Source organism: Ambystoma mexicanum, chromosome 8 (genome assembly GCF_040938575.1).
Source record: "Ambystoma mexicanum isolate Mex_15411 chromosome 8, UKY_AmexF1_1, whole genome shotgun sequence".
Lineage (NCBI taxonomy): Eukaryota > Metazoa > Chordata > Amphibia > Caudata > Ambystomatidae > Ambystoma > Ambystoma mexicanum.
Window position 1 is genome coordinate 1,127,568,239 of NC_090929.1, and position 15,673 is coordinate 1,127,583,911.

Here is a 15,673-nt window from a genome sequence, read left to right on the forward strand (position 1 = left end):
AGTGGGGGCCAGAGAAATGTTTGCAAATCCTTTTTGTCCCATGCGACAGATATTTGCCTTTGAACTGTATCTATGCAGAGAGTAAAATAAAGATTTGAACATCTCGGCTAAAAGCAGCTCCTGGTATCAGCAAGCTGGCGCACCTCAGGGACCAAGGCAAGTACATAGCATGCAGCAAATGGAACTTCCACAAGAGATACAAGTTATAACTTTTGTCATTTTTATATTAACATGTATGCATTAACTGTCTCCCAATGCTCCTTTGGACACAAACCTGGTACCTGATGGTGTACTTGTAATCATGCTGTTCTTTGCTACAAGCAGGAGGTAAATAGCGCTCAGCAATTCAAATTCATTAATTTGGTTCAAAGTAAATGTACGGCTTCTAACGACAGATAAAACATGCTTGTTTAAATTATAGTTTTGCAATTATTTGTATTGACAGTCAAACATTTCTAGGATACCACTAGTGTTCTTTACTTTTTAGGTTTAGTATGTCAAATTCCCTGACACCGGAAAATGTTACCCTCCAAGTACTAGTGTCTAAACCAGGGGTATGCAACCTTTGCATCACCAGATGTTTTCGACCACACCTCTCGATCAGCCCTAACCAGCATACTCAATGAGGGACCATGGGAGTTGTAGTCCAAAACATCTGGAGAGTCACAGGTTGCAGACCCCTGGTCTAGGGTTTGTCAGAGATGTCTACAAAAGGGCATTGCGTTAAGTCACATTGTAAACAGTATTTTTAGAACTGCTTCTGGAAGCAAAATAGAAAATGTCCAGTCTGGTCATGTTAAGGGAGATATGCGAACTACAATCTACAAACAGTAAAAAAAAAAAGAAATAAGAAGTAGCCTTATGGGAAGTAACCAATTTATTGATTTTGCAGTGTATTTTCTATGAGTCCCCTGGTTCAACATAATGTTTTTTGCAGGGCTTTTGCCCTTCCCTGGAAAGGACAGGACCTGCTTTTCATGGAAAGAAAGCTTTTTGCGACATACATTGAAGCATTACAGGGGCAGGTCTTCATGAGGAAATAAGCACAGATACATATTGTCAGGTCCGCAATATAAGGGATATTTCATTTCAGTGGTGCAATTTTTATAGTTTGAAAGCATTACTTGGCCTTTGCACTTGTGATGGCAGAAACGTCTATGAGTGAGAATCCACATACAAGCTCACAAGGGCCAACATTTAAAGACTGCCACTCTAATCAATGAACAAAAAAACGACCAAAGCTCTGTCTAATCCTTTTCGATATCTTTGTTGGCTACTGCTCAACCCAATAAACAAGAATCTTCAAAGCACCAAATAATGACATCACATCCCCAACCCAAACAACTGACGCAGTTCCATAGGTAACGTTCTTAATGAATGAGATTACAGCTCAAAACATTGGGTAAACAATTCCATAGTGTTCCCACACACTTATAATTAAGAACAAATTAATAAACAAAATTCAATAGGTCTCACTATTGTTTGGTTCCATGTAATTTGACAGCAAATCCATTTGTTTAAAAAATGTGCAACATAATTGGTTTTTAATAGTTCTACCAGTGGGAACTGGGTCCACCCTCATTTTAACCTGGGGCTTCTGGAGATATGCAAAGTGCTATTCAGGGCTGCACTGGCGAGGTGGGAATAGATGGCAAGAAATGATCCCACCTGCTCAAAAGACCTGCCCACCCACCATTTCCCCCCCAACAGCCACCAGCCCTACTTTCCCCTTTTTCATCTAACCATGCATATATACTGCTTTGTCACACAGACCCCCAGAATCTCTTACCTTCTTACTAGGAAGGCACTATGTGGCTGGGTACGAGTTGATGAAGCAGTACAGGATGCATACACCTTACCCTTTGTATAAATGGTTTCTAATGAAGGACACAGTTGGGGTGGGTTAGGGGAAACGCCTGTTGGCCTGCCATCCTTCATGGAGTCTAAGCTCTAAGAAACAGGGCAGCAGCGATGAGGCTGGTAAAGCATTCGGGTGGAGGCAGGGTTTTTGTTAGACTAATTAAAATTGTTCAAAATTTATTTTGCCAAAACAATTTTTCATTGTAAAAACTGGCTTACTTTTACAACCCGATTAAAACAGATATTTGCGTTAAAATGTACCCACATGTCAATCTGTACCATTCTACTCAACATTTAGTGATTACAGCATCAAAGTATGAACAAAACCATAATCCCATAGCCCTCGACACATCCCTTCCGACCACAAACATTACTGGGCAAACAAATTTACAGCTCACTTCAGTTCTCGCAAACAATGCAGACTGAACCCATGGAGGAAAAACATTCAAAACAGCTCCAGCTGCAGGCTTTTCTGAGCTTTCAGTGAGAACATGATGTGGGATCGTACAATCGCTCGCCACCAAGAGCATCTTTGCATTTTCATCGAATTGCAGGACACAAACTACATAATACTTGCTTTAGCCTTTCTAAATTATTCAATGATTAGAGATGCAAACAATAGACAAAAACAATCTTCCAGAAAAAAAAACAATAGATGTCCCCTGAAGAATCAATGATTGCAGCCCATGTCCATCATCATAAACATTAACACCCGAACACTAACTTTCCCTGAATAGTACATGATTGTAGCTGCATTCGGTGGCTAAAGAGTTCTGCAGAAATACACACCGCTCCCCCAAGATTTGCAAAATGATTCATCTTTCTTCTGAATCCAACTGTGAACTCCAATACATCACAAAACGGGGGAGAAACGGCCTCAACTATCAACCAATCATTGTAGGGAAGGGGAGAAATCTCCAACATCAAATACCAGTTGGACAACAGAGGCCCCATGAGGTAACAAGACACGTACAAGGTCAGAGTTTGAGACTGGAATTCCCCTCCCAGTGCTGTGTTCTAACCATGCGTTTCTCTACATTAGTTCGGCAGCTCCAACTCCGAGGGACTCTTACTGGTATAACAACCAATGACTCTGTGTGAATCTTGGCCCTGAGTGATGGGTGTGTTAAACCAGAGCACTACCCTCACTACTTTGTGCTGTGCTCTAGGCCAACTAAGTAGGTTCATTCTGCAGAGCTAGCCTGGAGAATCCAGCAGAGAACATGGAGGAAAAACACAATCAAACCACCGGCAATACATTTGAAGAAACAAAAAACTATACAAATCTTAAATAATTCACATCATGGTAAAAAGACGGCACATTTAAAGTCTCTTTGATAAAAAGAAATCGCACAAATTTGGTGAAAAAACTAAAAGCGCGGCAGACACCGCAAAGTAAAAAATGCTGAATTTTAAAGTGTGATAACATTGTCAAGTGATAACTGAAGTATTTGAGACAGCCCCCAATTAATACATTACAATACATATCTCTTGGCTGCCTGCACAGGACTGCTTCAAAAGACAGTGCTAGAAAATTAAACCCACTTTAATGTAAAAGGAATTCTACAATTCTTTATAATATACACTAAAAAAGAACTCCCCGTTGTCTTAAATTTGCTTTATCCGCGAGATTCAAACTGCAGTTCCTGCACGACACCCTCCCCCCACCCCACCCCATCCAGAGTCATCTGCAGCAGCCCAAAGATCCAGCAGATGTTTCTAGGCTGCTGTCCGTGTCAGAGGGCAATGTTGGGTCTGTAGACATAGACGAGACTTCAGCTGACGATGAGGAGGATGGGTTCTCAGATCCATTGGTCACTGCCGCACCTGTGCTATGAGAAACAAAAGAGCAAGTCACTTGTAAGTACAGTCCTGGGGAAATCCCTCCCAGTCCAGGAAGTGGTTGCGTTTCCTGGACTGCCCCACTGCTTGGGCATTCATCTCTACAATACAATAAACACAGATGGAGCCTCAAAAAATGTAAGCTGGACCACCACACTGACCTAACCAGCGACAATGACAAATGCGTATTTAAAAAAAATATATGGTGTTCACGCATAGCATGTATAGGAATAGGCTTAGACGGACCCCAGCAAAAGCGATCAGAGGTAGGAATAAGGATAGAGAGTAGGATAGAGAGTAGGTGAGAGAGGGCATATTAAACAGACATTAAGATAAGCAACACAGAGGAGATCAAATAAAGGACAGGGACCTGTATGTTTAGGAATCACCTGAAGTTTAATTCATTTCACAGAGCTGGCAGTAACATACCTGATCAGAGTGCAAACTATTTGGGGCTAAGGAAAGTGGCAAGTCACTGATATGATCAACTCATTGATAATCATTAGACAATTCCTTTGGTTGATGGAATCCTGGAATATTTTTTAATTTGTGGCTCTGAGTAGAGCCCCGTCAAAACAAGGCACTTATAAACTCATCTCCAGGTTTGATACTAATTCAGACTGTGGGCGTATGGACCGTTTGAGTAACTTTATCATGGTCTTGCCATCACCACCTTTCACTGTAGGGAGGGGGGAAATATGTGGTTTAAACTGCAGCATTGGGCGATCTGCAAGCCCCTGGTCCACTTGCCCTCATTAAAGAGCTATACTCTTAAACGGAGATAAAAAGAAAAAAGAACGAGAAAGCCACCATCATGGAAAGGTACCTACCTCCAGTGATACAAAGTTGAGGATCTTGGCACCGTTTTATTTATAAATTATAAAAGGCAGCAGCACTCTTTGGTCAAATCACTATTTCCCCAAACTTTAGTGGTTGCCCCTTCATATAAGTGCTACACAGCTGATGGTGTTTTATTGGACCACACCTTTTCAAGACTATAGTAAGTGTTCAGTACTCTTAGCAAGATTACACTGGTTATTAACCAAGGAAAGGATTTGTGGTTTTTTGATGCACTCCACCAGAGACTCTCATGACATCCTCTTTGTCGTTCACTCACCCGACCTATGGCATCTACATATGATCGCTCTTCTCTCTCCTTTCTCTTCCTCACTCATTATTGGTGGCTCCCACTGGGAGGTCCTTCTTGCCCCCCCTCTCCACCTCCAGGGTCATCCTCAATGTCTATTGCAATGGTACCATCAAGGTACAAGGTCCGCAACCCAACCTTCTACTCCTTGATAGGCCCCTCACCTTAACAACCTTCCTTCGCCTTCTACACTGGCTCCCTTGCCATCAGCTCCTTCGACATCCCTGGCCAGATAGGCCCACCTTGGCTCCTTTGTCGCCTCCTAACCACCCTTGCCACGCTTAACACTCGCTCTGCTGTCTAACAGTCCTCTGACATCTGCAACCTCCATAAACTCTTGGTTCTTGATGTTCTTGCCCTCACTGAAACTTGATTCAAGGATAGCTCTGTCACGAGTTCTGACACACTTCTCCCGGAAGGCGATACTCTCTATGCCTAGACCAAACAGATGAGGAGGGGGAGTAGCAATGATTTCCTTGAGTGGATTCCTGTGTCTTATTCCCACTCAGGCCTACTCATCCTTTGAATGCCTGGTCTGCAGGCTCCCCCTCTCTCCTAGCTCCTCACTCCTGCTGGCCACCTTCGATCGGCCACCTGGTCAGCCCTCCCTCTTCCTTTTAGAATGGGATGACCTGGCCTCTTCTCTCCTTTCCTCCTCTTCTTAACTCCTCATACTGGGTGATCTCAACATTCATCCCGACTCATCTGACTCGCAAGACCTTTATGCAATCTTTGTGACTCTCTCTTTCCCTCTTACCCTTTGGCCCAACGCACACCGCTGGCTGGATGCTCTCATCTCAACGGACATCCCTCTATCTATCCCTCTCACTACTTCTCTCTCCTGGACTGATCACTCTATTGGCACTTGAAGCTTTCTTCTCCTCTTGCATCGGTAAGCCCGGCACTGCCTCCCGTTTACAAGGTCATCCGACCCAAGAAAACAGCTGCCTTTGCCTCTACCGACTCCGCTCCTTCTACTCCTGCGGCTGACCCCCATCCTGACACAGCCCTCTCTAATTTTAACCTCTCAGTTTCCAACACTCTTGATATTCTTGCCTCTGTCATGAGGGTACGACTGAAGCCTACCAAAAATACAAATCTTAGTACGAGTCCGAACTGGCTGCCCTTAAACACAATTGCAGGCAGCCGAACAGAAATGGGATTCTTCAGGTGCACCCTCTGACAAACTTGCCTGCCACCTGCTTCAAAGGCAGTATAGACTCTGCACCCGCTCCAAGAAAAGTCTTTACTGCATCTCCGCGGCATCCAATAACACAGCCAAACTTTCCAAAGTCTGCAAGGAACAAGCCAATCCTGCTGCAGCCTCCTTCACCACTGCACCCAGATAGGCCGTTTTCTCGGCACTGGCTGCACACCTCACCTCTAAACCACAGGATATATTATCCTCTCTCTCTCTCTCTTCCTCACCATCTCATGCACCAACATCTATTGTACCACCCTTGGCCACCTCCACCCCTTCCTTTCTTCTCTCTCCCCTGTCACACCTGAAGACTTTACTATACAGGTCTGCTCTATGAAAGTCTCCGGTAGACCCCTGTCACTCCAAAACCATCAAGGACAAAACTGACTCTCTCGCCCCAGCCTTAACCGACCTCTTCCACCTCTCCTTCGCAACTGGAGTTTTTGCTACTGCTCTTAAGCACTCTCTTGTGCACCCTCTCCTCAATAAACCTGCGGACCCATCCATTCCAGCAAACTATTGCCGATCTCGATCACTCCTTTCCTGGGCAAACTTCTGGAGAAGTTGGCTATCTCTCAGCTTACCCTCTACACTGAAACTGTTGGTTGTTTCCATGACTACCAGTCTGGCTTTAGAGCATCCACAGGCACAGAAACTGCTCTTCTGAACACCCATGAAGATCTGCTCTCAAATCTTAACTTTAACTTTCCTTCTGTCCTCATTATACTCAACCTCTCATCTGCCTTCGATACGGTGAACCACAACACCCTGATCGCACATCTCTGTGATACCCTGGGCATCACTGATAAGGCCCTGGCGTGGCTAACCTTCTTTCGCTCAGAGTGCCTATCCCAGGTGGAATTGGGGGTCCTTTCTCTCCCCTATCACTCTCTCTACGTGCAGTGTCCCCCAGGGATCTAACCTATCCCCCTGGTTTTTCAATGGCTAAATGGCCCAACAGGAAAGCCACTTTTACCTCCAATCTTCAGTGTTACGCGGATGGTACGCAGATTTCCTTCAGGCTACCCTTGGCCTCTTCCTCTTTCTCACTTATACCGGACTGTCTGTCCGCAATTCAGTTGTGATGTGCTGCACGACCTCTGCCTCAATGCCAGTAAGACAGATAGTCCTCATTGAGACCCATGCTCCCGCCTTCCCTCTTTCTCTCTGGTTGGCCTACCTTGGTCCTGCGCCTCCACCTACCAACGAGGCAAAAAATCTGGGGGTCATCTTCGACTCTACTCTCTCCTTTTCGTCACACATCGCAGACATCTCTAAAAAGTCCCACTACCAACTGCACCTTCTGAGAGGTATTCTACCGTTTCTTACTTTCCTCTCAGCGGCTCACCATCTCCAGAGCCCTGATCCTCACTAGGCTGGACTACTGCAACAACCTCTTTCTCAACCTTCCTTCCTTCTACTCTACGTCCTCTTCAACTCATCCAGAACAGAACAGCAAGACTTATCCTTCGCCTCAAGCCCAGGGACCACATCTCACTGGCGCTGAAATCCCTTCACTGGCTCCACTTGGCTGCAAGGATTAAGTTCAAGACCCTTTGCATTGTTCACAAGGCTTTCTGGGCTGGGGCCCACTCTATCTGTAACGCTATCTTCCTAAATACTCTCCTTCTGGAGCTCTCTGCTCGTCTTCCTTTAACACTGAGCTGCTTCTCCAAGCAAAGACTTGTGGGGAGATCTTTATCCTCTGCAGGTGCCTGCCTCTGGAACAGCCTCCCTGCCTCTCTCTGTGTCGAGCTGGATAACCTTAACTTCCAGAAACTTCTCAAGACTTTCCTCTTCGCCTCCTCTTTCTCCCTCCCTCTTGCCTGTTAACCACCTCTTTTTGCTCTCTTGCTCCCTCTCCTCTACTTCTTCTCAGTTTCACCGATTGGCTCCCTGGTGCACCTTCACAGCTTAACAGGTCCCAAGCTTTCCTCACCAGTCTCCTGCACTTGCCTCCGGGCCTTGCACTTTCCTCAGCACTACTGCACTACGGTTACAACCCATGAGAATGGTATCTCTCTGCACTTAACCCATGTTCTGACAGGACTGGGCGCATTTGTTCTTATTCTCCACCCCCCCCTCGCACTTCCTGTTCTGTGCATCTGCACGATCTGAATGTACCACGCCTAGTAGGATCATTTGTCTTGTCCTTATGTCTTCCCCTCCCATGCATGGTTGCACTTTGAAACACTTGTGTATAAGCACATGATAAATAAACAATCACTAACCCGTTTCAAGCAGAAGTTAGAAAAGTTTGGTTTGGAATCAGCTTCACAATTGGTGTTAATATGGCATTGAAAGAAACAGCAGAAAACATGCTCCATTCGTTTTTTAAGACACTTGTTCTAGAAAATAGAAGCAAAATGCGTGCCTATGCTTTGCTTCAGCGCAGAAAAATGGTGATGAACAAAGCAAATACAAAAATTGAGGTAAACTGGAAAGGCAAATCTGGAGTAAAATCTAAGGTATTTGCCTGAAACATCTTCAAAGCGGAAGTGGCATGAATTTTACTGGATTACTGTCCAATTGTACTATAAGATGCAGACTGTTCAAAAATACTGTTGTCCAGAACTGCTACACACTGACTTACTATGCCATAATCAAAAGAACTAAGCAAGTACTTTACATATGTTGAAAAGTCGATCGTTGATTTGGGCAATCCTGCATGAATATGTTCTAGACCAGATCTGTTGGCCGTTTGAAAACATTGATTTACCCACTAATTAACGATTTGTGCCCAGACCCATTACACATTTAGTGTAGTTACTGGGTAGGCTCTGTTAACATTGATGCTTTTGGCCATGCTTTCCCCGAGGGCACCTAAAAATTGACATGTGCTGTAAGACTGCTGGGACAGCACTTTCAAGAGCTCTCGGGGCACTGGGTGGGCCACCTGAGCATATACCTTGGATTATGCCGGCCCAGACCAGTTCAAACAATGGGACCTTATTCCCCGGAGGAGGGCAACGCCGTATATAGTCAGACTGGAGCGACTGACCCAGAAGCAGAGGCTCACGTGATGACTGGAGACTGGGGGGAAACAGAAGACAGACTACAGAAGTGAAGAAGGGTCATTGTTATGTTTCGGGGTCAAGAGTGGTCAAGCAGATGTGATGTGTATTATGAGAGGACCGACCATGGGGAGGATAGAAGGGGAAGGCGACTGAGGTGGGTTGGGTTAGAATTGAGTGGCGGGCTAATAGTGTGCGGTTTATGTGATTTGCAAACCAGTAATAAAGGGTGTCTTCATTTGTTCATTTCCAATGTGGCTCCTGTGTCCTCCATGTGTTGATCTTACTTCCATAGATGGTGACCGTGACTCGGACCTGTCATGCAATGCTGTTGCAGACCACAGACTATCAAGGGCCTCCATCTGGACACACCCATGAGGGCTCAAAATGATAAGGTAGGAGACCCACTTGAACATTTCCACAGGGAGTTTCCAGAGGAGGATATCGGGGCTGCGAGTGCATGCAGGGTAGCACTGGGAACAGAGAGTCCTGTTTGAGAACAGGGAATGGACAACACAGGATGAGATGTTTCCAGGGGATATGCTGAAATGGGATGGAGATTATGGTCTGTGTACATAGTATTGGTAGTGATTTTTGCTGGTTTCATAACCAATTCTTTTATTACTGTCTCTCTATTATCGAGAGATTAACCTAGAAAAATATCAAGGGTAGGGAATGAGCCCGGTACAACAAACGGGTACTGGTTAGGGAAACGGGACAGGAAAAGGATAATGCCCACAACTAAATAGGGACGGGTGGATGATTGTGTGACTAGAGTCCTTATCCCAGTAAGGACTACTACGCAGTGTGTCTGGTTGTTAAACATAAGCCCCTATAATGTAAAGCGCTTTGGCGTAAAGCACTATATAAGCATAATAAATACAAATAAATACAAAGAAAGCGTGGAGCAGGAGCGCCTGGGTAACGGGGCAAGTGACTGCTGAATGGAGATTTAAATATGGAAAAGGAAAATGAGCAAAAGGCAATCAAAACAGGTGACCCAAAGGGGTCGCCAGCCCATTATATGCTTAGGCAGTTTAACAGTTTGCCTAGTGATTATTTGGTCTCATGGCACTATTTGGCTAGAAGTAACTTAATTTGGGTGCCCTTAGAAGGGTGCTGAAAAAAGAAGGTACTAAAACACCAGCAGTACAGTGGGAAGCATTTGCCACGTGGCTAGAGGAGGCTACAGCTAGGAGAAATAATGGCAAAATAAGAGGACTGAGGGAGATTAATGATCAACTGAGGGGACAAAACATTTTTGAGTTGAAGGGGAACGGAAGGGGCTTGTCTGTGCCCCCAGATAGTTGAAAAAGAAGGGGCGATAGATGCTGACAAGGCAGAAGAGGATCAAGAAGATCAGGATATTGTGACGCAGGAAGATAGACCTGATTTCTACAGGGCAGAGACCAGCAGAAGAACAGCAGGCACATGTGGTCAAGAGGTCTCTCTTGGTGCCCTCTGCACACCATGGCGCAGGGGCTGAGTAAGGTGGGTTCCTCTCAAGCACAGTTATCCAGCGTACGCCACCCACATATGACCCCTTAATGACTAGGGGGGTATGATATATATATGGAAGAGGTTCACAAACCTCTCAAGCTCCCCTCTGGCAAGACCCAGATCTGGTCTGGTCATCTGGTCATGAGGATGGAGAGTAACAGCAGGCCTGGTTACAGTCCATGTACCATGGACACCAGAGGACCATAGGACACTGGCCAAGGAGTTCCCCAAAATAAGCTAGAGCCCCAACGATTTGTGGAGGAACTGCAAGCAGTACTGCAGTGTTATAACCCACCGTGGGCCGACATGAATCAACTCATGAGAATAGTAATGCAATCAGAGGTAAGACAGCAGTTAATAGAATGGGCGTCCTGACCAGCCACCAACCCAGACAGAGGGCAGTCAGGGGATGCCCTGGTGCAGGCAAAAGGATAGTGATGACAGTTGCAGAGGTGTGTTAACCAGGAAGACTGATTGGGCAGAAATATTGAACTGTAAACAGAACAAGGGCAAAACTCCCACCAATTACTTAGACAGATTGAAGTTAGTGCTCACTCAGCACTCGAGTATTACAAAACCAGAGCAGACAGCTCAAGCGACTATAGCAAATTCATTTGTTTCGGGTCTACTCCCAAAGGTACAGATATAGCTTAAAAATGTGTGCATAGGCTTGTAGACTAAGCTGTTAGCAGACCTGGTAGCAGTAGGGAATCATTGCGTCGTTTGCCAGGAGCAGACGGAAATGTTTGAGAATACAATCATGCCATTACAGATGCAGAGTCTACATGGACAGGTGAAGGGAGAGCTCCAAGGAACAACACAGTGTAAGGAAAATGAGGCCTAAGGGGGGGGGGGGTGCCAAAGAGGCAGAGGACAGGGGGGGGGGAATATATGGGGCAACCACAGCAACCAAGACAATTCAATCGGCATCAAGGGCAGGGAACAGAAAGCCAGCAGGAACAGGGACATTAGAATAATCAGCAGGCTCCCTGAGCCATGGCACCAAACTCTTGATTTGTAATTATTGCAAGCAGGTAGGCGTCTGGAAAAATAAGTGCCCATTTAGACCACAGACACAAAGTATTATCCCTAATAATGGCCAGATGCCACAGCAAGGAGGACAGGTCCAAAGGCAGACAGTTGCAACAGGAATAATGCCTCAATATTCAAACCCATTGTTCCACAGAGACCCACGAGGGTCGGGACGGGATGCCTATGGCTTCTGACATCCCAAAGGGGAAGGTACTCTATAAGCACCAATTATTCCAATTGATCGGGAAGGTCCTTATTTAGAATGCCAGGTGCAAGGGCTACCGGTGCCATGTTTGCTGGGCACAAGGGCAAATAGATCCACTCTGCGAATGAACACTTTTCCTCAAGGTTACTATATCAGGAGAGACAGTAAGAATGGTAGGCATATCGAATACCACTATTGTACATCCGGTAACAGAGACACTTGGGGTTACTCTGGGGCCCATCACGCACTGAAACACTTATGTACGAGCGCGATATAAATAAAATATATCACATCATACCAACATGCTTTCCTTTTAAGTCCCACATCACCTGTAAATTTGCTGGGGAGAGACTTGCTGTGTAAAATGAGGTTCACCATTTATTGCCCCCCGGAAGGGGTGTTTTTCAGTGTAAACTGTAATAACGCGGTAGCAGTGATCGCTGCATCAAGTAAAGACATGATGAGAGAGAGGAGCAATGGTCAGAGGATATAAGCTAGTTGATTGAATCTATACCAGAGTGTTTGTGAGCCACTCATGATGAGGTGGGAGATAGATATGAGAATGCATTACTTACCGTAAAAGCATTTCTGATGGTTGTATCTGCTTAGATTCACATGCTGTGCATAGGTCCGACATCCAGTGGTCACTGCGGAGTATTGCATTTTGTTTTTCGTAGTCGAAAAGGGGACGTCGACAAGGCGTGTCTGAAACACTATCCCTATAGTGACGTGCATTGTACCCACAATCCCTCACGCGTCGAGGTCCCTCAGATTGTTTTTTTCCGCCCAGCTTCTGGTCGCCTTCACGTGGAGCTCCTCGAGAGACATTGCAACTCCTCGACCTTTGGTCGTTTTTTCTCATAATATTAATAATCCCTCCCTCGACGCAGTTGTAAGCTGTTCTCTGCCGAAAAGAATCTTCGACGGAGGGTCGAGCGGAGGAAATCCTTCGGCGCTGCCGAACACGTGGCCTGGCCTCGCAGGCCATATACAGTAGGGAGAGTGGGGTCGTGGGACATCTCTGGGTCTTTTCTGAGAATGCCTTTCCCTTTCCCCTTCCTTTCCCTTGGGGTGCTTATCGCGGCTATGGAGAGGACACCCTTTAGGTTTTGCCCGCTTTGCAAAGGCAAATTTACTTGGAAGGACAAGCATTCACGGTGTAACCGCTGCTTGCCCCTCGATCACAAGGAGGAAGGTTGCGCGGCTTGTCGGCTTCTTAAGCCTAAAACTCTAAAAGACCGTAGGGTTAAAAGGTGGGCGGCCTACGCTATGTCGAAAGCCGAAGGTTCACCCGCCTGATCATTCTTAGAGAGGCACAGATCCACCCTACTGATGAGGTCCAACCAGACCGAAACACGTGTCTGGGGTTTCTGTTGGTACTCTTGTTCAGAGGAGAATTGCCTAGCATTTCGGTGCTGGACTGCCCCAGGGCAGGACAAAAACTGATATGTTTGGGATATTTCTTCTCTGTGAAAGATAGTGAGCTAAAGACTCTGGGTAAGTCCCTCGTAACCAGGACTAATGTCTGGCAGAGGGACTCCCAGGACCCCCGTTGTCAATTTGCTTCAAGGGCTAGCAAATGAGATACTCTTACTGAATGTGTCCAACATTACCCTGACTAGATGTGCAATTGTGAACCCAGCATACTTGTTGCCTGCCCACAGGAGGGTAAGACGTCCTTTCACCGCGGTATATTTTTTCACTGGGGTTTTTACTACAAATTGTTTGCCGAAAAAAACTCATCGAAATTTTGTTGGGGGGCGGAGGGGTTAGAATAATATATTAATTGTGTGTGGGTGTTCGGGAATATATAAAAAATTAAAGGGGATGGGGGATTGGTGGGGGATCCCTCCCAAAAATAAAAATGAAACAAAATGCAATTCGTTTTTTCGTAAAAAAATCTGCAGTAAAAAACCTGTGAAAAAACATCCTGTGATGAAATGACATGAAACCCACAAGAGCGAGAACGACACGATTCTACCCCACAAAAGGGTGTCAATGACTGACTGACTGTTGATGCCCTGTACTGACCTGTGCGATGTACCACTGCACAACCCGGATCACGGGAATTCGTGCACGGGTCATGTTTTAGAATTCAGAATGGACAGGTGGTCACAGGGTACGCAGTATATGCCACTGAGAAGGTGGTGGAAAGTTGCAAACTGCCCTATGTAACGTCAGCTCAAGTGACAGAGCTAGTAGCCCTTTACCCGAGCTCATTGAGTAGCGGCAGGGACGTCTGTTAATGTTAATACAGATTCACGATATGCATTTGGCGTAGAACACGACTTTAGTCAACTCTGGAAGCAGAGAGGTTTTATTACTCGGCATATATTATGCTTGCGCTAATACCGACCAACCCACCCTCATGTGGGTCTTTGTATGTTTGGCCTTCTTGTCACAAGGGGTAGTCTCCGTAGCCGGGCTTGACTGGCTCATGGAAATACTTGGGTTGTCTCCTCTGTTTCAGAAATGTGACTGTCTTGCCCTGTCTCGATGTCCTCTGCGACTACAGAGGGTTCGAATGATGCCTCAGCCTTCATCGCGCAGTCTTAGGAAAGATTTCTCCTTTTGAAACTTTCCCTCTATAGCTCCTATGAACCCCCATTCTTTTTGCTCTGTTTTTGTAACACCGTTCTGACTTTAAGGAAAGTAAAACCTTCAGCTTCACTTCCCTTGCCTTGCCTTTTGCTCATTGCTATGGGGAAACTGATCAGTCCTTCAAACTATCAGTGCTGGGAAACTTTGTTTTCCCTTTGAATTCTTGTACTTTTTAACCGCTTGGTATTTTTGGTTACTTTGATATGGCCCTAAAGACAACCTGGTGGCAGCAGATATATTTGTGCTAATTGTGCATTAGTTTTAGTGTGGACATTCGCATTTACCACGTATAGCTACTAAACGTGGCTAGTACCCTAAAATGATAGTGCCACATGATTTTTGCTTGCTTCTTATTGTTGTAAGGCCATACTGTTTCGCCTTCTTCTGGCCTTGCCAAGTCAGGAAATCATTTACAAGGTCATACACTTGTCTGGCAAAGATGCAGATTATGCGCGCTACTGAGTCCTGTGTGTTTTCTTCTAGGAAGGGTGTGGGCCTGTCTAGTCCCACTCCACATCCGTGGTGTCAAAAAGTCTAGGTTTAGGGCAAATGTGAAACAAGTATTTGTCCCCGATTGGACAACTACTGGCTGTTTGAAGGGTGTGAATGCTTACCATTGGTGGTCTTGTTTATGCTTCCAGCTCAGAAAACGACTCCTGGAGTTGCTCAGCATCCCTTCCTCTGTCCGGGTCAGTGAAGCCTTGGTGTGTGACTACCAAATCTCCAGTGCTTCAGCCGTTGAACTACTGGGACCAGCTAGTCTCGACCTCTTCTCATGGATCCTGCCCTTCGGAAGTGTCCCTGGACTGACCAGCTCTCTGGTGGGCTACCCCCACAGAAACAATGCTGTCCCACATTCAAGCCAGGAACTTGGGTGGTCGTAAACTCGAGCTACAAGTTGCATTCTCCCCGAATGTCAGCGTCCCAGCATCAATGGATCCATTCCTGGAGCAGCTTTTGTGACCGGGGCTGGAAAGACACCGGTCGTCTGTGTGCAGAGACCATCACTGAAACTCTACTTTCTCCAACCTGTGAAGTGTCTTGAATATCTGAATCAATGTTTCTTGTAAATTCTTCATCGTCATAGGTTACATCTTGCAGCTGCATCAAACCGAAAAAATCCTTCAATCATCAAACCTGCAACTCCAGGATATCACTCACCAGAGCCAACGACGGATGATTGAGCCACCAGACGAGCCACAAAGTCATCTGGGAAAATCAGAGTCTTGGGCTGGGAGGAGGGGGGGGGGGGCGACAGGATAAGTAAACGC

General features: G+C 45.8%; 1 protein-coding gene across 6 annotated transcripts in view; it reads right to left on the reverse strand.

The window, feature by feature from the left end:
* Positions 1-859: 859 nt before the first annotated feature.
* The window catches only part of MAPK8 (mitogen-activated protein kinase 8), a 956,840-nt gene continuing 942,026 nt past the window's right edge, over positions 860-15,673 (reverse strand). For 3 of the 6 annotated variants that reach the window (XM_069611178.1, XM_069611175.1, XM_069611174.1), the window contains one exon: positions 860-3,687. In XM_069611178.1, coding sequence (XP_069467279.1) covers positions 3,545-3,687 — 143 coding nt within the window. In that variant the 3' untranslated portion in view covers positions 860-3,544. Of the gene's footprint in view, positions 3,693-14,152; positions 14,236-15,673 lie in introns of those variants that run through there. The other 3 variants (XM_069611180.1, XM_069611177.1, XM_069611179.1) reach the window with 2 other exon arrangements.